General features: G+C 46.8%; 2 protein-coding genes across 17 annotated transcripts in view; both read left to right on the top strand.

Moving 5' to 3' along the window:
- Positions 1-5,738, top strand: part of Gas7 (growth arrest specific 7) — a 227,357-nt gene extending 221,619 nt beyond the window's left edge. For all 16 annotated transcript variants that reach the window (XM_074046803.1, XM_074046814.1, XM_074046809.1 and 13 more), the window contains one exon: positions 64-5,738. In XM_074046803.1, coding sequence (XP_073902904.1) covers positions 64-177 — 114 coding nt within the window. In that variant the 3' untranslated portion in view covers positions 178-5,738. The remainder of the gene's footprint in view (positions 1-63) is intronic.
- Positions 5,739-5,867: 129 nt separating this feature from the next.
- Rcvrn (recoverin) lies at positions 5,868-20,660 on the top strand. The gene is made up of 3 exons (XM_020178127.2): positions 5,868-12,058; positions 17,129-17,240; positions 20,114-20,660. The coding sequence occupies exons 1-3, from the start codon at positions 11,678-11,680 to the stop codon at positions 20,227-20,229; spliced, it is 609 nt and encodes a 202-aa protein (XP_020033716.1). The 5' UTR covers positions 5,868-11,677; the 3' UTR covers positions 20,230-20,660.
- Positions 20,661-21,907: the final 1,247 nt, after the last annotated feature.

Below are 21,907 nucleotides of genomic sequence, written 5' to 3'. Positions count from 1 at the left end.
GCAGAGGAGGCATCCCTAGCTCAGCTGCCTCTGATAGTGTCCCCTCTTCTCTGTCCCTTGCAGACAGTCGAGCCTGTGGACCAACTGCTTCGAAAAGTGGACCCAGCCAAAGACAGGGAGCTGTGGGTCAGAGAGCACAAAACAGGCAACATTCGCCCCGTGGACATGGAGATATAGACGCCTGTGTGGCCCTGGGGGTCCTGCTGAGGAGAGGCTGAGGGTCCCATGGAGAAGGGGTGGTGGCTCCTGCTGGTTGGAGCTGCCCTCCTACCTGCTTTCCTGGTCCTCTGAAAAGAGGGGAAAGAGCTGGTGACCTGGACAGCTCAAATGGGGGCTCCCTAATATTCCCCAGACCATAAAGATGGACCCACAGCCCTACCCTTGTCTCTGCAACTGAAGCCCCCAACTCCCATGCTGTGCTTATCACTCTGAGAACAAACCAAGGTTGGAACTCTGTAGCCTCTACTGAGCTACACAGGGGTGGCTATCACATGCTTGTGCCCCTGGGTACCCAAGGCCCAGCCTCCATTTGGCCCTCTGTCTCCAAGACTTTGGAAGACCAAGGGAGGGAGGTCTCTGTCCAGCCAATGTCAGGATCAGAATCACAGATAGAAGGCGCTGTTTGGCTCCCAGCCCACACCTAGAATCTTTTACAGCCCTCTTTCATTTTTAACCATTACATTCTGGGAGCTCACATCTGGCTTTTTTTGTCCACTTTTCATCCCATGGGTCCTGGGAAGAAGGCCTGGCTCCTGTCTTCCCAGACTGACCCTGCCTGAGAGGTCAGGATGGAACTACCTCATTCGGCAAATTAGCCCCAAGCTGGAGCATTGAATCATGGTTCCTATCAGATCAGGTGTGGTCTGGAAAGCCTACCCTGAAGTCCCAATTCACCCATCCTCAGCTCAGCATGCTCGGCTGCTCAAGGAAGCCCCCCAACCCCACTCTGCCACTCCTCCCCAGTCTCATCATAGGGAGCCTTCCACAGTCCTCAGCCAACAAGACTTCAGCACAGAAACCAGCAGGCACAGAGGGTCAGTTGGGGTCTGTCTGCCACAGTGTCCTCTGCACCATGGGCTGCCCTGGCCACTATTCTCCCAGGATGCCACCACAGGCATTGTGGGACTGGGTCAGTCCCACATGGGAGACAGGTCAGTGCACATCTTTGTGACACTTTTGATGGCTTCATCTGCTTGTGCACGATGGGATTGGGAGCGCTGTCCCTTGTATGGACACTGGACAGACATTGCAGATGCTCTCATGGCCATAGTAGGTTGTTCCATCTGGGCAGTGCCCTGCCACATGGCCTCCAACTCCTACTGCACCTTCCAGCCCTGTGCAGAGCCCTCACCAGATGCCAGCACCTTCTTTCCACTGCCCATCATCCCTGGAGAAGCTTGGGCCAAGTGTGACCTGGGAAGTTTCCAGCAGTGCCACTGGGCCCAACTCCTAACTTCCTCTACCACATGTTCTCCATCTTCATCTAGAGAATCAGCTGCAGGGGCTGGGAGAAGAGAGGGAACTGCAGGAAGTCACACCATGAGCAGGGAGTAAATTCTGGCTGGGAACCCACGAGAATCCATCTTTCTTAATATTTCCCATTGATGTCTTTGGATTTGATTCATTTATCTCCCATGAGGAGAGGATTCTGCAAGCACAACTCACTGATCTTTTTCTCAGTCTTACATGCTGATAATGGATAACTTATTAATCTTGAATCTTTCGGTACCTCTTATATCTAGTCAAAATTGCTCTCATAGTTTGTTAGAAAGACACCTAATATACTAAAGCAAACCAAACTTTGTCAATTTTCTTACTGAAATTTCCCAACCACAAAAACCATCTTGAAGGTGTCCACCAACATGAAGTGTGGGATCTGGGCTGGGCTTGGGCCATGATACCAGCTACCAGTTTTAGAATATTATTTCTTGGTTTCTTTATTAGAAATGGGTGCTAGTGGTAATAGCTTTGTGGCTTAGTAAACTAATTTGTGGATGATTTTCAAACACTCAGAGTCAATAGCCTTGTAATTAACACAGATGTTTTGAGTGCAGTGTGGCTCATTGACTGTCTTCTTACTCCCATTAGTAGGTTCCTGATCTTTAGGTGCTGTCTTGCCTATTCCAGGGTAGCCCAAGTTGGGCCAGTCTGGACCAGTCCATTCAGAGTTCATTCTTTACCCTTCGTCCACTTACATTCTTCTCTTTAGCCTCTTCACATACACCTTTTCCTTTATTTCTTCCCTCTGTTGTTCATTCATCAAGCATTTCTTTAAGGCCACGCAATGTACGAAGATCTAATCTGAGGACAAGATAGGGCTCTGTCATCAGAGAAGCCCATGAGCTCTTGTTCTGTGCAGACTTACCTTTTCCCCAGGATGACCTTGGCCTTCATATTCAGGTCTCTACAGAATTTAGGTTTTCAGAGGTGCTGTTGGGCTGATTTTTCACTCATTCTTTCACTCATTCAGTTTTTCAGCAAATGCTTGGGACAAACCTGGTATGCGCTGAGCTGTGAAACTGTACTTGGGTTTTAGATTGAGACGCTCTGTGTCCCCTCTTTGTAGGCTTTCTGGAAAGAGTAACGCTGTGCACTTTTCGCATTTACCCACTGTGACTAATCATAAACTATCACCATGAGTGACTGCAAGGTCTCAACAGCAACAAGATTTTAATCACCCGACTCCAACTTCAACTGTTAGACTCCAACTTCAGACATTTCCTTTGTTGGTTTTAAAGAACTCTCCTTGCTCTACAAATAGGACTAGTGAAACCCAAAGATAGCCAGAGAGTGCCATGAAATGACAAAGAACTAAGAGCAGACCCAGAGTCAAGAGTCCAGACACCTGTCTCTACAATGGGCCCCCTGTTGGTGAAATCAAGAGTAGAATGAATTCTAGAAAATCTTAAAGTGCACTTTGGGGTAACTAGCACACTATCTAGGTTCTTGGTGTCTTTTTATTTTGCTTCTCGGTGCTGAGGTTGGAACTCAGGGCGTCACACATGCTAGGCAAGTGCTCATCACTGCGCAGTACCTCCAGCCCTGTTGTCCTGTTTTGATGTGTGTCTTGGTGCTTACATTATGAAAGGATTTGGCTGGGTTTCTTTGGGGTGGGTGAACATCCATTTTCAGCTTCTGAGAACAGATCATAGCCTTGAACCTGTCTGCCTGGGAGACCTGATGCACTTAAGTTTTGTCTATGAAAGCCTGACTTAAAAAAAAACAAAAACAGTCTCTAAGATGAATGGTGTTCAAAGTGAGTTAGTTGCTACGACAACCTTCAGGAAGAGCTACTTGTTTCCTAGTGCTTTTGAGCAGTACTGCCGTGCACAGGCAATTTAGACTGGACGGTAGCCCTACAGCCTGTCATTGGGACCACCCTGAGCCTCCTTTCCATCTTTGTTCAGTTTCCTGTTGACCAAATGGGATTTCTGCTAAAGTAGGCTCTGCTGTGCCCAACAGGGCTGTTTAGTGGCTAAAGCAAACAAACTGTACACGTTTGTGACCAGCATTTGTTTCTATTCTTTTGTGAAACCAATCAATTACAGATTAGTGGATGGGTGCATGAAGATCTTGACTAATCAAAATCCCTTCTTGGAAATACAAGTCATAAAATTCAAAGGATGTCAAAGACCTTAGCTCGTTTATATGATTTTTACTCCCAATTGTGTGTAGCTTTGACAAGGAGTTTAACCAGGAGTCTAAAGACCTGCTTGTATTACATAGGCAGAGAAAAGCACTTTACGAATGTTGAGTGGGGTGGGGTTAACCTGGTTACCACCTTATTCCCATAGTTCTGCACCCTGAACTGCAAAGCTCACCACCACCTTCTATTTCCAGGGTAATCGAAGTGTAATTGACATACTAAAGTTCACTTTTCCCAATTATACAGTGGCTTTTGACAAATTTATAACCATCAAAATCAACATCTTTCCATCACTCCTCAAAATACCTTCATAACCCATTGTAGTCAATTCCCTCTTCTCACCTCTTGGCCCAGCAACCCCATTGATGTTGTGACTCTATAGTGTTGCCTTTTCCAGAATGCCATATAAGTGGAGTCACACTGATGTAGCCTTTGAGTCACTCATGAGGTTGTATGTGACAGTAATGTGTCCCTTTTCATTGCTGAGTAGTATTTCATTGCATGGGGAATGCACTGCTTCCTTATTTTTAAAATGAATCCTTTGCCCTGGAAGTCATGGGCCAGGATCTTCACCTTGTTTGCATTGCTGCTTCCTACAGCTCTCCCAAGGCTCCTCCAAATGCCAGTTGTGCTCCCAAGTGCTTCTTAGGGCTCAAACTCAATTTTTTTTGGTTCATGCTTGATTTTGGCCTATGCCAAAAGCAGCCAAGGATTGGAGGGGGACTGGCAGCCAAGGTCTGGGTTCCCCTCATCACTGCTGCAACCTGCAGCTTGCATCTCAGCTGCAAGATCCACTAGCTCCTGGGCTCTCACCTCAGTCCCCATCCACCTGGCATTTATTGAGGGTTAGAGCCGTGACAGAAAAGTAGGAGGGTCGTGGGTGAGAAGGCTGGGCTGGCCCTTGGGCACATCCTGACCCTTCCCTGGATCTGTTATTTCATTTGCTAGCTGAGGGTGCTTGATCTAGACAGTCTCTCAGGCACTCAGCTACAGTGTTCTGTCTTCTCCCCTCATTTCCTATTCTGTCCCCTACACATGGTCATGCCTGATGTGAGCGCCATCCATGGAGTTGTACAGAGTTGCCTAAAATCCTTGCAATGGGGCCTTTTAGTCTCCAGTTAGATTCACATGGAGCTGGAGTTTCATGAGCTAAGAATGAGGTAGTTCCTCTCAGGACCCCCAAAGAAACTCTTGTTACCTTTTAGATCTGTCCCCCAGAAGGCAGAGCCACACCACCAAGGACTTGCTGATCCTTGCCCAGGTGGTGGTGGTCACATTGAGCCTGGTCTTGCCTGTACCTCACTAGGCAGATGGTGGCAGGAGGAACTGTGCTGGGGACTGACAGTCTTGGGTTGAGGAGGGGGCAATGATGACCTTTGGACATTGTTCCTTTGTGTTTGAGGGGAATTCCTAATAGGATTGCAGTGGTGGAATGTGAAGGGTCAGAACCCATGGGTGCTCTCCTGGGGACAGTGACACTGGATAGAAAAAAGCTTATGGTACTAGAGGAAGAGCCAGAACTGGCCCTACCCTGTCACCTATTTGCCCTGTAACCTAGTCAGATCCCCTGTCAGGACCTCTATGCTTACCTGTCCAGTGGGGCTGCTTCCCTCTTTTCAGCTCCTAGGCAGATGGGGAGACCAGAGACAGACATTCCAAGGGATACTAGCCATCCTGGGTGGCAGGGGCCCCAAATTTACATCTCTTCCCTTCTAAGAAAGGAGATGGCCACAGACATCCCCTTTACAGACACAAGCACATCAGCAAACTCTATGAAAGTGGAATTTTCTAACAAAATAAACTCGCTTGTCTGGTCTGTTTTCTGTAACTTTTGCTAAATACTTTATACATTTTTAATGTTAAAAAGCAGTGTCTCCTGCCAGCACACTCCTCACCCCAGTACAAATGTGTTTACTCCACATTGTATATCCTTCCATCCTCTGGCTGCCTTCCAGTAAATAAAATTGGTGTAATATAATTTATAAGTAACACTGTTGAAACTCTGATCCAGATGGAGGCTCTAAACCCCTTCCCCTCATAATAGCATTTGTGTGTATTAATGCTGAAGAATTAAATGTTTAAAGAGTTTAAATTTTGAAGGCGTTTGCTATAGATAATTGTCCTGCATTATTCAGGAAGTTCAATGTTACCTCTTTTTTTTTCCCTTTCAGCTCTGTATGTATACTTGAAATACTTAGATTCATCCCGTGTAAAACAAACTGTCCAGAGACACTGGGGCTTGGAAGACCGCTCGCTTTCGTTTATATGGATGGGCTCTGCCTTCCCCCAGGGTCCCCAAGGCTGGTGACTGCTGATGACCTGGACAGAGACAAAGGGCACCCTTGATGTCCAGGTGGAAATGACTGGTTACTTCCTGTCTCAGTGACCGGTGACTTCCTGTCCCAGTCCTCTTCCACCTCTGGGGCTGCTGGTTATTGTTCCTGTTCTCATTCATGCATTAATTTATGCATTCAGCAATCATTGAACATTTACTATGCTTTGGGCCCTGGGAACAGGTTAGTGACAGAACAAAGACCTCTGCCCTTGTTCAGCTTGTTACATTGTAGCAGGGAGAGACAGACACAGCCCAGAGAGCTGATAACGACATCATATTGTGCAGGCACAGAAAGTGCTAAGTGTTACAGAGAAAGGAACAGAGGGAGACTGGGGAAGCTACAATGTTAACCAGGGTGGTTGGAGTGGCTGCATTGAGAAAGCAGTATTTGATCAAGAATGAGGAGACTTAGGAGGGAGCCTGGCAGGCCTCTGGAGGGATATGTTGCAGACAGAGAAGAAGCCAGAGTAAATATCTGAGGCCAGTAAATATCTGTGGCTGGCAAGGAGAGAATAAGAAGGTGAGAGCGATATATTTGGGGAAATAGACACACGATGGGGGATGGGCTGCAGGGCTGTGCTGGCTGTCATAGGCCTTTAATGGTTACTCAGTGTGAACTTCAACCCCATGCACAGCCTGACATTGTTGTAGGTAAGGACAGAGGTGGGAGAACTGAAAGGAGGGAGAAGACTGGATGCTCGCCATGGGGGTGGGGAGGTGGTCAGGTCCTTTCCTAATGGACAAAAGCAATGTCTTGCCAGATGGAAGAGAGATATGTCAGAATTAGACGTGCTGAAGATGACAGACACCAAGAATCTCAGTCCCAGTAGCCAAAAGGATGGGTCATCATTTGCCACAGTGGGGCTGAGCACAGGAGCATTCTTCCTCACTCTGCATCCCCTCCACTCCTCTCTCCCCTCTTGAACAGACTTGCTGAAGGCCCTGGCTCCAGACAATCCTCGAGGGATTATAGCAAAGGCGTGGGAGGACATGGGGTGAAGGCTGGGGTCAGAGTCCAGCGAACAGCCACGTCTGAGCTCCTGCCTGGGAAGGGCAGAGCTGTCCTGTGGGAGGCACATGCTACCTTCAGTTCAGGCAAAGCATAGAAGGTGGGACACCAACAGCCTTCTCCCCAGCAGCAACAACCAGAGGTCTTTGGGGGTACTGGGCAAGTTTACGGCCCCAGCACAGACTTAACAAATCCGTTCACAATACATCATCTCCAACAACTTGTTTGGCTAAGGAGCATAAGCTCTCCCTCTGATAGAAGATGTTTATGCAGGTTTTCAAACAAACCTCCAGGTCATGACCCCTCCCTCTCAGCAGCATCAACACAGCTGCCTGTGGTCCCCTCCCTGTGTCCCCTCCCCCAAGGGGCCCCTCCTGGCACAGCAACCTGAAAAGTATGGACTGTACCAGGTTGCTGCTGGTCTGCTTCCAGCTTCTTCCTCCTCACCTCTGGAAAGGAAGGAAAAGTCTGGGGAGCTCTGGCAGACTTCTCCCAAACTCAGGGTCATGCATCTCCTGGTCCATGACTTCTGTGGCCATGGCATCCCCTACAAAAATGGAGACTTTGGTCTCTCCATTCAGCTTCCATGAAAAAGAAGTAGCTATTATATAAAAGGCCAGAACTGGCAGACCTGGGTGTTCCTCCCAGCTTTGCCTTGTAGCAACTGTGTGACTAGGGCTGAAGACAGGCCTCCATTTCTTACCTGTGACAGTGGCCTTGCCTCCTGCACAGGTTTGCTGTGGACAGGCCTGGTATCCCACAGGGACCTCTAACTGCCTCCCTCTCAGGGCTCAGAGGAAGGGCCTGCAGCCTCTGGCCTCACTTTCTTTCCATCCCCAAGGGATTCCAGTGTGTAGCCTGGGGTGGGTGGGTGGCTTGGCTGCTTTTCAAGTTTGGTGACTGTCATATTGAGAACAAATGCATGCTGCAGGATAGTGAAAGTCTAGAAAAAGAGAAAGTGTTCCTATTAAGAAATAATCCCTCTCAAACTTGTGGGGAAAGTGACAAAGTACACATGCACACACCCAACCAAAAAGGTTCCTGAGAAATCCTCTGAGTCACATCAGGTGGGATGTGTGGAAGAGATGGGTCAGCATTCTAATTCTTGTCCTTCCTGAGCAATGTCAAGGTGGATGCTATGGTTTGAATAAGTGTCCCCTAAAGGCCCATGTGTTAAAGGTTTGGTCCCTAGCCCATGGCACTATTGGAAGGTGGTGGAACCATTAAGAGGTATGGCCTAGTGGGAGGAAGTTAGGTCACTGAGGGCATGGCATGCCCTTTCAGAGGAAATTGGAACCCTGGCCCTTTTCTCTATCTTTCTTTTTCCTTCCTGGCTACTGTGTGGTGAGCAGCTTCCTCTGCTACATACTCCCATATCATGATGGGCTGCCTCACCACAGGCCCAAAAGCAATGAGGCCAACTGACCATGGACTGGAACTTCTAAAACTGTAAGCCAAAGTAGACTTTTCCTCTTTTTATGTTGATTATCTCAAGTATTCTGTCACAGTGACACAAAGAGGCTAACACAGTAAGCCTGGCAGGTGGCTTTCTTCTGTCAGTGAAGACTTGCTTTTCCCACCAATAGTCTGTTAGGAAATAAGGTATAAACCCTACTTACCTGCTGGAAGACTTTGCCATCCTGCAGGGCTATGCTGGGGTTCCAGGTCTCCCCATCCAGCATTGTACTCAGCTAAACCAAGGACACTGCTGACCTTCCCTCGGAATGATAAGAATTCCAGGATACATCCTGCCTCTGAGGGTGTTGATGCTTGGGCTGCTGGAGCCCTGTGAGGCCTTCCTTTGCTCAGCTCCATACCTCCAGCCACTTGTGTATGCATCCATCCACTCACTCAGCAAACATGTTATTGGCTACTAGTTCCCAGCACCGGGCAAAGGCTGCAAACAGACAACCTGTAGACTGAAACTGAGTCATACGCAATTGTATTTGGCCCATACAGTTGTTTGTTGTAAATTTTGAATTAACTGCCAGTTTAAAAGTGTGGAAATTGCATTTAAAAATCTGATCTCTGGATTTCTCTTAACAATTAATCTTGCAACAGTGGTCTGACCACATAGTGGAAAAACTAACTCAAATTCAGTTTGTCTTCCTACACATTTGTAATACAAGTCTCTTCCCTGACCCTAAAAGGTATGGGGATTTCTCCCCACCAGCAAGCAAGCAGTTCATTCTGCAGTGGAAGCATCTAGACATCCTCTAGAGCAATTCCATTCCAACACTGTCCACTCAGAGACAGTATCAGGATGAGGGCTCAGTCCCAAGACAGTCCCCACTTCCAACAACAGCCATGAGTCCAGGCCTCCAGAACTTCTGACTGACTGGCTACAAACTAGGGTGCACATAACCCCATCTTGAGGCTCCATTAATTTACTACAGTGGAAGCACTTATGTTTTCCTGTTCATTATAAAAGACATTTCAAAGGACACAAAACCAACAGATGGAGAGATGCACAGAGCTAGGTTTGCAAGGGCCCTGTACAGGCGCTCCTAGTCTGTGGACTTGGGATGTCCCACTGGTGTATGGGTGAGTTCTTGCTCACTTCCTATGTGCCTCCATGTGTCCAGCCCTCTAAATATTGTCATTTTAGGAGTTTTTATGGAAATTTCATTGTATACTGGGTAGGGAAACCCAGGAAGACCTGCTGCTTAGATTCTTTTTGGCCTTCCTGTTCAGTATTCATCCCCTAGGTATAGGGAAGGACCTCTTTGAAATGGGAGTCTTATAAAACAAGGTAGGTCAGAGAATTCCTATGGCCTGCTCCAAGACAGAAAGGCAGGGAAAGATTAGAGTATAGTTGTAGTTTCTATGACCTGCTTTGAGGAAGAGAAATTCTAGTTTCTATGGCCAACTGTGGGGAGGAAAAGTAGCAGGTGAAAGAAGGGCAGGAGAAAAATCAGAGAGATTTTGCATTCTAAGGACAAATTGTCCCAACATTTTTTCTAGTCCTCGAGGAAATAACAAGAGCTCTGGTAATTATGAGCCAGGAATTAGACAAAAACCAAAAAATATGTATCATGCTATCATAACTGGTCACAATCCCATCTGACCACATTCAAATGGCCACATTCATCAGTTGTTCCTTCTCTGGGTGACACAGGCCTAGTTGCTCCTTTGGTCCACCTGCTTCACTCATTCAGTCTACCTGCTGGCCCCTCCCTGTAGACAGTTTATCTTTTATTCCTTGTTACTAATAATAACAAAAACTAACAAAGATGCTCATCGACTTATGAGGTTACATCTCGATAAACCCATCGGAAGTTGAAAATATGGTAAGTCAAAAATGCATTTAGTGCAGGACTGAGGGGAGGGAAGGATAAAGGAGAATGATGAAGGGGGTGAACTCAACTGTGATACATTGTAAGAACTTTTATAAATGTCACAATGTACCTCCAATACAACAAGAATATGACAATTTAAAAAAACATAAACATTCTGTTCTCTGGCAAAATCTCCAGGAATGTATTATATCACATTAAAGATAAATATTTAGTAAAAGAAGATGCATTTAGTTCACCTGACCTACCAAACATCATAACCCAGCCTCACCCACCTTTTTTTTTTCTTTTATTCATATGTGCATACAATGTTTGGGTCATTTCTCCCCCCTTCCCCCATCTTAAAGTGTTCAGAACTCTCACATTATCCTACACTTGGGTGAAGTCCTCTAGCACAAGCCTGATTCATAATAAAGTGTTGAATATCTCATGCAATTTATTGAATACTGTACTGAAAGTGCAAAACAAGATGATTGTATGGACATGCTTCCACGTGGTCATGAAGTCAAAACACTGTACGTGGGACCATCATTAAGTCAGGAATCAATGACGTTAAGTGTCATTGATCAAGCACTTGCAGGGTGCCAGGCTTGATCTATTCTGAGTATGGTGGACATACGGACTCATTTCAGCCTCTTAATGAGGACACTATTCTCCCCATTCATTCAAGAAATATTTAGTGAGGGCCCCAGCATGCCAAGCACCATTCTGGCAATGAAGTTGCAGTTGGGAGCAACAGGAATCCATCCCTTCTTGGCACACACTCCCTGGATAGCCAGTGGTGGTGGGCTGGGTGGGGAAGACGAGTGTGCTGTTGTAAATAGAGTGGTCAGTATAGGCCTTGCTGAGAAGGTGACATTTAAGCCAAGATGTGACAGAGGCAAAGGATTAGGAAACATCCTGGGCAGAAAGAGGTTAAGAAATTTGCCTTGGGTCATACACCTCATTAAGTGGCAAGGCTGGGATGGGCACAGAGCTGGTTCCTGAACTGTGCTCCTAACCTCTGCATTATTAGGCTCAATGTGGAATGCTGGCCTTCCCCGATGCACTCTAAGTGTAGGCAGAAACCTTAGGGGAAGATAGGCAGAAACCATCTCTACTCTTAGAAGGCTAAAGTTGGTGGAAGAGGAGGCCTTGGTCCAAGAATCCCACCTCCTTCCTATTTTTTCCTCCTAGGAGACCAAGATGAAGTGATTGCCTGCTCTCAGCTCTTTATTTTAATCTCATGATTAAAATAAAGATCTGGGAGTCCCTCCTCCCAAGATCTGTCCACAAATCCCCCTAATCCACCAGCACCCGAGTCCCCATCCTACAGCTGTGCAGAGCCCCGGCAGCCAGGAGACCACACGTGTCCTTCCCACCCGCCCTGCGGCGCCCACTCTGTCTCACCCATGGGGAACAGCAAGAGCGGGGCCCTGTCCAAGGAGATCCTGGAGGAGCTGCAGCTCAACACCAAATTCACGGAGGAGGAGCTGTGCACTTGGTACCAGTCCTTCCTGAAGGACTGTCCCAGCGGCCGCATCACGCGGCAGGAGTTCGAGAGCATCTATGCCAAGTTCTTCCCCGACGCTGACCCAAAGGCCTATGCCCAGCACGTGTTCCGCAGCTTCGATGCCAACAGCGATGGCACCCTGGATTTCAAGGAGTATGTCATCGCACTGCACATGACCACCGCGAGCAAGCCCACGCAGAAGCTGGAGTGGGCCTTCTCCCTCTACGACGTGGACGGCAACGGGACCATCAGCAAGAACGAAGTGCTGGAGATCGTCATGGTCAGCCTCTGCTCTCCCCTTCCACCTGCGCGGGATGGGGACCAAGGGCACTGCTGGGCGGCTACTGCAGAAGGGCCACCCTGGGGGAAGTAGGGGTCTCCAGTCAGTGGCTGTGAGAGCAAGGGAGGAGGGGTCTTCCATATACTGAGCAGAAAAGGGGGCAGGGCCGTCCCACAGTCACATTTGCTTCCTAAAGAATCAAGGCATTTCCTAATAGTTTCCTTTTTTATTCATTTCTTTCCTTCCTCCTTCCTGTCCCTCTCCTCCTACATTCCTTCTCTCCTTCCTTTCCTTCCTCCTTCCTCTCCTTTGCTTTCTTTTCTTCCTTCCTCTTTCCCTCCCTCCCCTCCCCTTCCTCCTTTCCTTCCTTCCTTTTCTCTCCTTCTTTTCCTCCCTTTCTTCCTTCTTTTTTCTCCTCCCTCCAACCTTCCCACATTCCTTCCCCTCCTTCCTTCCTTCCTGCCTTCCTGCCTTCTTGCCTTTCTGCCTTCCCTCCCTTCCTCCCCATTCCTCTCTCCCTCAGTCTTCTTTCTTCATTGTCTCCTTCAAATTTTTTAGCAATACACATTCAAATTCTATCACAATGAAATTGAAGCACACTATGTTTCAAGTATGAAGTAAGAAGAGTTCACAGTTGGGGACGTGGAGTCTGAATTCTGGTTCTGATTGGTGTTCTTCTTAATGCCAGGCCGTCACTGCATGGCTGTGCCTGGTTTTATAGGCTGTCACCCCTTCTGTATGTGCTCATTGCATCCTCAGAGCTTTACAGCCTCCTCACTGGCTCCTGCCCCTCCCCCCAGGCCTCCCATCATGCCTTCTCCTCTGTCCAACCTGCCCTGGGGTCAGATCATTTGTTCTTAATATTTAGGTGTCTTGAAAATAGGTCTTCTCTAATAGTAAATAATCCATGAAATTTAGAAACATGCAAAAGAAAATTAAGATTGCTGTCAATTCCTACATCTAGAGAAAACTATGGTTAACAAGTTGCTATTTTTCTTTCCACTCTTTTGTCTATGTAATTTTTCACAACTCTAGGATTATAACATATTTACATACGATTTTTACTACACTTTTTTCAGTAACTCTTTCATCATGAGTGTTTTCCAGGTCATTATACATCCTTCAGAAACATTTTGTTTTACTTTTGAAATGGAGTCTTACGTACAGCCCAGGCTGGCCTCAAGTTCTCAATCCTCTTTATCTCCTAAGTAGCTGAGATTACAAGTGCGTGCCACCACAGCCAGTTTAAAAGCATTTTTAAGTGCTGCTTAAAATTCCCTCCTATGGAAGCCAGGTGTTGGTGGCTTATGCCTATAATCCTAGCTACTTGGGAGGCTGAGATTGGGAGGATTCTGCTTCTAAGCCAACCTGGGCAAAAAAGTTTGTGAGATCCCATCTTCCCCAATTCACGATGGGCATAGTGGCACATACTGTCATCCCAGCCAGCGGGAAGCATAAAACAAGATGATGTTGGTCCAGCCTGGGCAAAAAAGTAAGTCCCTATCTCCAAAACAACCAGAGAAAAAGGGCTGGAGGAGTGACTCCAGTGGTACAGCACCTGCCTAACAAGCACAAAGTCCTTGAGTTCAAACCCCAGTAACCACAAAAATAAATAAATAAATAAAAAATTCCATCCTGTGAAATTGCCATAAAGGTTATTTAAATATTCCTATATTTTAAGACATTACAGGGTTTCATTCATTTTTTTCTTACTATATCATTTCTGGTGTTGCCTCCTTCCTTTTTCTTTTCTGTTTTTTTTTTTTTTTGACAGTACTGGGGTTTGAACTCAGGGCCTTGTATTTGCCAGGCAGGTGCTCTACCACTTGAGCCATGCCCCCAGGCCTCCTCTTTTAATATCTTCTTGCTTGAAATTCTTTTTTAATCCCCCTGCCCTATATCACTTCCTTTATGTTTCTAATTCCATTCCTGTTAGGAGGGAGAATACCTTTCATATTTTATATAATTTTTTGTGCATTTACAATCATACTTTTATTTGAGGAATTCTTCCACTTATTAGGAGAAACCATACATAAAAGAGCAAAGCATGCAGTTTGTGACCATCCTTGGAACTTGGCTTGAGCCTCCTGCTAAGGGCAGGCATATGTTAACATCACTCTCAGCAGGACACAGCCTGAACAGCAAGCTCCTCTTGGTTGGCTGTGGGGTCTCTGGATGGCATGGAATGGGATCTAAAGGGTGTTGGGACCAAGAGAGGAGTTTGTTCTCCACCAGGAAAAGGAAGGGGAAGGGGAGGAGAGGGAAAGGAGGGAGGAAAGGCAGGAGGAAGAGGGTGCCAATGACTGAATCTGGGCAAGGTGGCACAAGGCCCTGCTGTTCACTAGGTCACAAGGTCACTTTTAGGGTACTGGTCTGGAAGCCAGAAGTAATGAGTTCTAGCCCCAGCTCTAACACCACTAGCTATGTGGCCGTGGGAAAACCTTATCTCTTCCCTGGGCACAGGGTGAGGTTTCCATGATTTCTGTGGCCTTTCCCAGGTCCCTGAAGATCTGTCTCCCTGTGTTGGAAATGGGGTGCAGCAGGCAGCCAGCCATTCCCAGCATTAGCTGTCACAGCTATACATGGTACCTGTGGCACAGGAGAGACAGAGGCATTCTGGAAACCACCTGAACCTCCATCCATTTCAGGAGCAACACATGCTGTTAGCAAGCTTGCTGTCTTGAGCTTCGAGGGTTGACTTCCTTGGTCTTCTTTGTCTAGCACCAGGCAACTGAGTGGGAACTTCCCAAAAAGCTGTTGACCTTCCTGGACTCCAGGCTGATTTCACAGGCATTACTGGGCCCTGCCTAACCTGCTTCTAGGTGTCTCCAGGGAGGCAGAGGCTCTGGCCAGAGACACCCAATTCCTGTGCTAGTACAGTTGCCTACACCCTGAGCCTGCCCAGCACCAAGGATCTATGGCTTTGGTCCACTCTGGGCCTGGCCAACCTGGGTGTTACCGAACCAGTAGAAATCTAGATACCTGGAACTAGAAGAGCACATCATTGAGGTCACCTTGTCTGCTTCTCTGATGTCATAGGTCTGGAGGTACTTCCAGCTTTGGCCCCATGTTGTACACCTGACTCCTTGATGAGAGTGAGCAGAGGGAGGTGAGAAGGATCACTGAGCCTGCAGTTTAGCTTTTCTTGAGCAGCAGGATGAATGAGGCTTCCTGTACCCTGAGAGACCTTTGTCTTAGTGGCTCTCTTCCCCTTTCTGCAGCCTCTCCCAGTGCTCTTCAGTGATGAGAACAGCTAGTATAGTACAGGATGCAGTTTCTAGAACCAAACTGCTTGGTTAGAATCTCTGTTCCCTCCTGGGTGACTTTGGGGAAGTAAGTTTGTCTCAGTTTCTCCATCTATGAAATGGGACCAATAATAACCATTTCATAAGTTTGCTGCTGAGCAACACATAAGTGCTCAACAAATGTAAGCTAGTATTACTATAAGCCAGTTCTGCTGGGAAACCAAGGAACCTCATGGACCCCAAAGAAACTGTACTCTAAAACCTGTGGGCAGTAGGGTCTGTGGTAATAGTTCTCAAACTCCACCCTCAGGGCTTCTGTGAGATCCTTCCTATTATCACTAGGAAGTTTTTATTTCTTATTTTCATTGTTTTAAAATGAAAGGGTTATAGTTAAGTGTGATGGGCCATGCCTACAATCCCAGCACTAGAGAGGCTGGAGCGTCAGGATTGTAAGTTCAAGGCCAGCCAGGACTACATAGTGAGACCCTTTCTCAAAAAAGAGAGGGGAAAATAGAAGGGTAGAAGAAAGGATTGTGTCTACATTATCAGAAAATTTAACAATACAGAAAAACAGGTACTGTACTGTCATGAGAGTTAAAACTGCAGATACCTGGCCCTATGGCCAGGAATTTCAACTCAGTAGAATGTGGGGATCTGGACACCTGTATCATAACCACTGTGTACAGGATGCCCAATTCCTGTGTATTTGGGCACTGAGGGAGGGAATCTGTGTTTGAAGTGGCAAAAGTCCTTCCTTTAATGGCTGCACCATTTCCCACCAACAGTGTATCAGGGTCCCTTTTTCTTCACACTTTCACCAACACACTTTCTCTTTCTCTCTCCCTCCCTCTCTCTCTCTCTCTCTCTCTCTCTCTCTCTCTCTCTCTCTCTCTCTCTCTCTCATGTGTGTACGCACATGCACGTTCTGGAGGATCAAACTCAGGGAGTTTGCTAAACCCCTCTCTTGTCTAGTAGCCATCCTAGCAGGTGTAAGGGGTTATCTCATGGTGGTTGATTTGCATTTCCCTAATGAGTAGTACTATGGAGCACCTTTTCATATACTTGTCCATTCACACACCTTCTTTGAAGAAATGTCTATTCAAGTCCTTTGTCCATTTTTTTAGCTTTTGTATTTTTGAACTCAAGGGCCTGAACCTGCTAATCAGACACGTCACCACTTGAGCCATGCCCCCAGCCTTTCTGTTTTAGTTATGTTTTGAATAGGGTCTCCTGTTTATGCCCAGGCTAGTCTGGACAGAAATCCTATTTACACCTTCCTACTCAAGATCACTGGTGTGTGCCACTATGCCCAGTTCATTGATTTAGATAGAAACCTGCTAACTTTTTCCCAGGCTAGCCTCGAACTCCATCCTCCCAACCTCTGTCCCTCAAGTAGCTAGAATTACAGGTGAGAGCCAGCTTGCCCAGATTTTTTTGCACATTTTTAAATTTGGTAGTTTGCTCATTTACTATTGAGTTCTATAAACCCCTTATACAGGATATCCCTTTTAGATATTAATCCCTTATTAGATTCATGATTTGCAAGTATTTCCATCATTGTGTTTTCACGTTTTTTCCTCTACTGTACAAAAGCTTTCTAAGTTTGATGTAATCCCACTTGTCTATTTTTGCTTTTGCATCCAGTCCCCAAAAAGAATCATTATAAGATCAATGTCAGGAAGCTTTTCCCTATGTTTTCTTCTGGGAGCCAGTTAGTTTCAGGCTCTAGGTTTCAGTCTTTTATCCATCTTTTGTGTGTATGGTGTGAAACGGGTTTTACCAGGACTGCCTCCTCCTTCTAACAAGTTATCTTGATTTGGTACAGGCTATTTTCAAAATGATCAATCCTGAGGATGTGAAGAACCTTCCAGATGATGAAAACACCCCAGAGAAGCGGACAGAGAAGATCTGGGCATTCTTTGGAAAGAAGGATGATGGTGAATTCCTTTTTCATTATTGCCTTTGATCTTCCAGCCTGGGGCTGTATCCTGGAAACCCCAAAAGGATTTTTTTCTTCTGAGTCACCCAGTAGGACTGGGAACACCTGGTGTCATTATGTATGAGAGCTGTCTGCAGGGGTATTCAGGGGGAGAGGAATGACTAGAAGGGCCAGCAAGGGCTAGTTCTGCTGCCACCCTGAAGCCATCACTGCTGAAGGGAGATGCCAGCATAACTCCATCACTCACAAAAGTCATTTGCCACCCGCAGTCCTTTGGAAAAAGCAAAGCTCTAAATTATGGAGTGCTTTTGAAGGAAAACATCTTTTGTCATAAAAGAGTTAACCTATATTTAAAGAATGGTATAATGTAAAGTCAATAAGGTCATTATCTTAGAGAAACTGCAACCCCCTTTTTCTTTAAGTAGTCTGCTTTTAAATACTTCAGTTTACTCGCTTTTAAAAATGCTCTCTGCAAAACCAGAACAAGGGAAAACTGCAGCTCAGTCTAGCCACGAATTAACATCTAGGCCCAAGTAACTGGAGTCCAAATGCATCTGGAATGTGTAGGAAGTTAGCTTGGTCCTCCAAGAAGCACAGCCAATGTGGGCTTAGGTTTAAATCACATTGAAAGAGATTTATTGGGAGGAAGCCAATAAGGAGGAATGTGGAGGGATTTAGTGGAGACTAGGAAAGCCGTCACACTGCTGATCTCTCCCCCCTCCCCCGCATCAGGGAGAGAGGAAAGGAAGGAAGGTTGGGTAAGAAATGTCCAGACTGTAGAGTCCTTCTAGGACAGCAATGGCAAAGCCAATGGGGTGTCCTCAGTGGGCCATCTTGCCCCTGGCCCTGCTCAGACATTGGCAGGAAGCAGCCTATGGGAAGTGTAGAAAGTAGTGATGGATTCCAAAACCTGACAGCTGGAGCTACTGGTCCACGGCTCTCAGGGCCACTACTTGGAAGGATGCGGTAGTTGTTGGTGTTAGGCACAGGCTACAAGTTCATAGGCCACAAAGGCCAGAATGATGAAAATGAGTTGACCATAATCTCACTAAGTGATGTGACTGGTAAATAGGTCTGATGGCTTCCAGCATGTGTGAGAATATGGAATCCATTGGTGCCAAATCATCTGATTTTCTTTTATTTTTAAAGAGAAGCCAGCAAATTGAGTTGTTTAAAATCTGAAGTGTCTCAATCAATAAAACACAGCATAGCCCAAAGAACTCCAAGGGACAAAACTGGCCCCCTTCATGTTCTCTGGGGTGCTCTCTTACCAGGATGCAAGAAGAATCCTGACTAGCTCACAGATCAGGGCAGATGGAAGTGATCTGTGCCTGCTAATATGCAGTCCAATGATGAAGTCAGGGAGTCGTTAGGATGGGAACCAGTCCCAGCCCCAGCCCCAAATTCACATTGCATGAAAGTGAATGCCTCCTTAAATCTCCTGCCTTGGCACTTCCTCACTTCACCCTGATCCCAGTCCTGGAGCACCTTTTCCACTTCTGCAGGGACCCAGAACAACTTCTTGTGGCATTTCACTCACTGACTCTTTGAGCTCTTTAATCCCCTTCATAACCTCCCTCTGGGTCTGTCCATGTGGTGTGTTGAGTTCTCTGCCCTGCTATTGCTAATCTGAAAACTGACCCAAGCAAGCACTGGAGGAGGGGTGGTGTCAGAGAGCCAGGTGTTACTTCTGCCTGGTAATGCATGTGTTTTCACATAGCCTTTCTGGAGACAATGGGTGGCAGGCTCTGATACTAAGAATTTCAAGTTCTGTGTAAGACAGGGAGAAGAAGAGGCAGTTGGAACTATAACATCCACATTTCACCACCCAGATTTGTTCAGGAAACCATCCTGGGTCCTAACCTCCAAAAGGATTAAGGATGCCCAAAGGCCCAGAACATAAGCCAATGGAAATTGAATTCAGTTCAGTAATGCTTTGTTGAGCACCTATTATGTGGGAGGAACTGCAAGCAATCAACCATGAATAGAGAGGAGACAAATTTCTACATAGGACTGTCTTCCCCATCAAACCCAGAGATTCCTGGAGAGGGAATTTATCTTATTGTCCCCTGTGCCATGCCCCACTCTCTGCTCCCTGCAATGGCTTCAGCCCTAAGCACCAGGGCATCTGGCTCACAGAGGAAGGGGCAGCGACGTGCATTCAGCCACTGAAAAACACTGGGGACCTGACTGGAGGAACAAGATCCTCTCTCCATGGAGGTTCCAAGTAAGAAGGTAGATCTTATCAGGGGACATGCAAATGGATGCATAGGAAGGAATCATAGAAAAGCTGTCAGCTCATGGGGTTGCCTGTGTGCTATGGGAACAAGAGAGACTCTTCAAGCCAGGACCTCTCTGACATCTTGTTGTCCCCTCACCTCCCTCTTGCTGCTCCCTGGAAGGACATGGCTTTTGTTTCACCACTGAGACTCTGAACTTACCATCTGGGTTATTTTGTTGTGCTCAGTCCACCAGAAGTACCCTCCAGAACTTTAGGCTTGAGACTTGGGTAATTTCGAAAGTATACTAAGATAGTTATTATATAATAATAATAATAAGTTAATAAATAATTAAACAATAATTATTTAAATGTGTGATAACCAGCAAGGTAGGGCACCGTCAAATCAGAAGAGACACAGGTGTTGCATTCTGGAGACCTCCACAGGCCGTTCATTGGTCTTCTTGTTGCTGCCTTGTGGGGCTTGGGGAGGTGTTGGGTATCTGAGGTGGTGGGAGGTGGACCCTCGGGGACACTAAGTATTCAATATTTTCACAATAGATATAATTGTACTGGGCATTCTGGGTGGATGTCAGCCTCATTGCAGCTTGAAGCAGTCAGTCCTAAATGATTTTTTTCTCCCCCATGCACAGATAAACTTACAGAAGAAGAATTCATTGAAGGGACCCTCGCCAACAAGGAAATTCTGCGACTGATCCAGTTTGAGCCTCAAAAAGTGAAGGAAAGGATAAAGGAGAAGAAACACTAATGCCAACTGCTCAGCTCCCCCCACCCCACACACACACTTAAATCCACCCCCACACTTAAACACCTGCAAGAGCACATATATGCACACATTGCACACCCAGGACCAAGACAGGCTCCAAACTCTGGCACAGCTCCCTGCCAAACTGAAGGTCTTTAATGGTCTACAGGTTCCTGCTTCCTCTGGTCTTTATTGTCCCTCTTACCCTGCCCCCATGACACCTAGCCCACCCTCCTCCTCATGTCCCACCAGCCCATGGCCCTGTGATAATCCCAGGATTAGGTCATAGGAGTCCTAGGTATCAGCTGTGTGTAAGCTCCTTTGTGGAGTGTCGAGTAAGCAGGTTCCAATAAATGCAAGAGTAGCTGGCCACACCACTAGCTGGCCATTCTTGATCTGAAAAAGGAAATGATTTCTGTTTGCTTGGCCTCAGAGAAAAGGATGTATTGTGATTGCAATCCTAGGCCAGCTATGGTGCTGAAGGAGACTGACATGGTCCTGCTGTCATGGATCCAGAGGAGACATGGATCTTGGAGATGCCAGAACCATTGGCATGGTGGTTACCGTGGAGAAGTGCAGAGAACTAGGGGAAGATATAACACAGAAAGGGCTGCCTCATTAGTGAAGACCAGGGACAATGTTCCTGAGGATGGGATGCTTACTTTCAGTGCCAGTGGACTGTGGTGGGGGGTAATGTGGAGGTGGTAGGGAAGCTGTGTCTCAGAGGAACTGACACACAGCCACTGAGGCAGGAAGGATCATCTCTAGGTTCCAAGATGGTGAGCTTGCCAGGTTTGCAAAGGGAAGAGAATTGGGAGCTAGTCCTGAAAGGTTGATGGACCAGACCCTACAAGTTTCCTCTGCAGCATCACCTTGTCGGGAGTGACAACACTGTGTGGTTTGAAGTAGGAGGGATTTGTGTTTGTAACAGAAGCCCCTAGCAGGATGGAAATAAGTCAGGGGCAAGACTGGGGGCAGGGAGGTGGTGATGGAGCTTTTGCAGTTACCTGGTAACCAGGGCCCAGGAACTGCAGTGGAATAGGGAAGACAGGACCCTGAAAGATACATGTATGATGTAGAATCCATCTGAATGGCCGCAGGTGCAGGAGGGGGCAGAGAAAGGACAGTAGCCAGGTTGTGACTTGGGTACTGCATGAACAGCAGTACCATCTTCTGGGATGAGAAACCCAGGGAGAGTTGCTGGTCAGGAGATAATGAGTTCAGTTCTAATTTGGTGAGTGGTAGAGTGAGCCATAGATATCTCTGAGGCCCTTAATTTCAGAGACAATGAAAGGAGGACCAGTGACAAGTATCAGCTTGCCCAAAGTCAGCCAGCTGATAAGCAGAAGTTAGGCAAGGGCCATCCACCAGTCCACACTGCCTCCTCAGATTTCCAGAGTCAGGAACACCTAGCAACTCCATGAGTGGCTTCTCTAGACCACTGGATTCCCTGCTTTGATGTCCCATTGATTCTCCTGCCTTAAGCTCCTCTGATGAAGTCAGAAGAATACATGAATGCCCTGGCCTTTTGACAAACTTGTTTGCACCCTCCTGAGACTGGGGAGTCTCTGCTGATGTTGGGGTGATCTCCCCATCTCCCAAGATCTAGCCATAGTGATGGCCCAATGAGCCAGCCCCAGAGAGGGCTCCTCTTGGTAGAGAGAGGACACGAGAACAAACG

Source organism: Castor canadensis, chromosome 11, assembly GCF_047511655.1.
Source record: "Castor canadensis chromosome 11, mCasCan1.hap1v2, whole genome shotgun sequence".
Classification (NCBI taxonomy): Eukaryota; Metazoa; Chordata; class Mammalia; order Rodentia; family Castoridae; genus Castor; species Castor canadensis.
The sequence above is the reverse complement of the archived record's forward strand: the minus strand, read 5'-3'. Positions and strand labels throughout refer to the sequence as shown.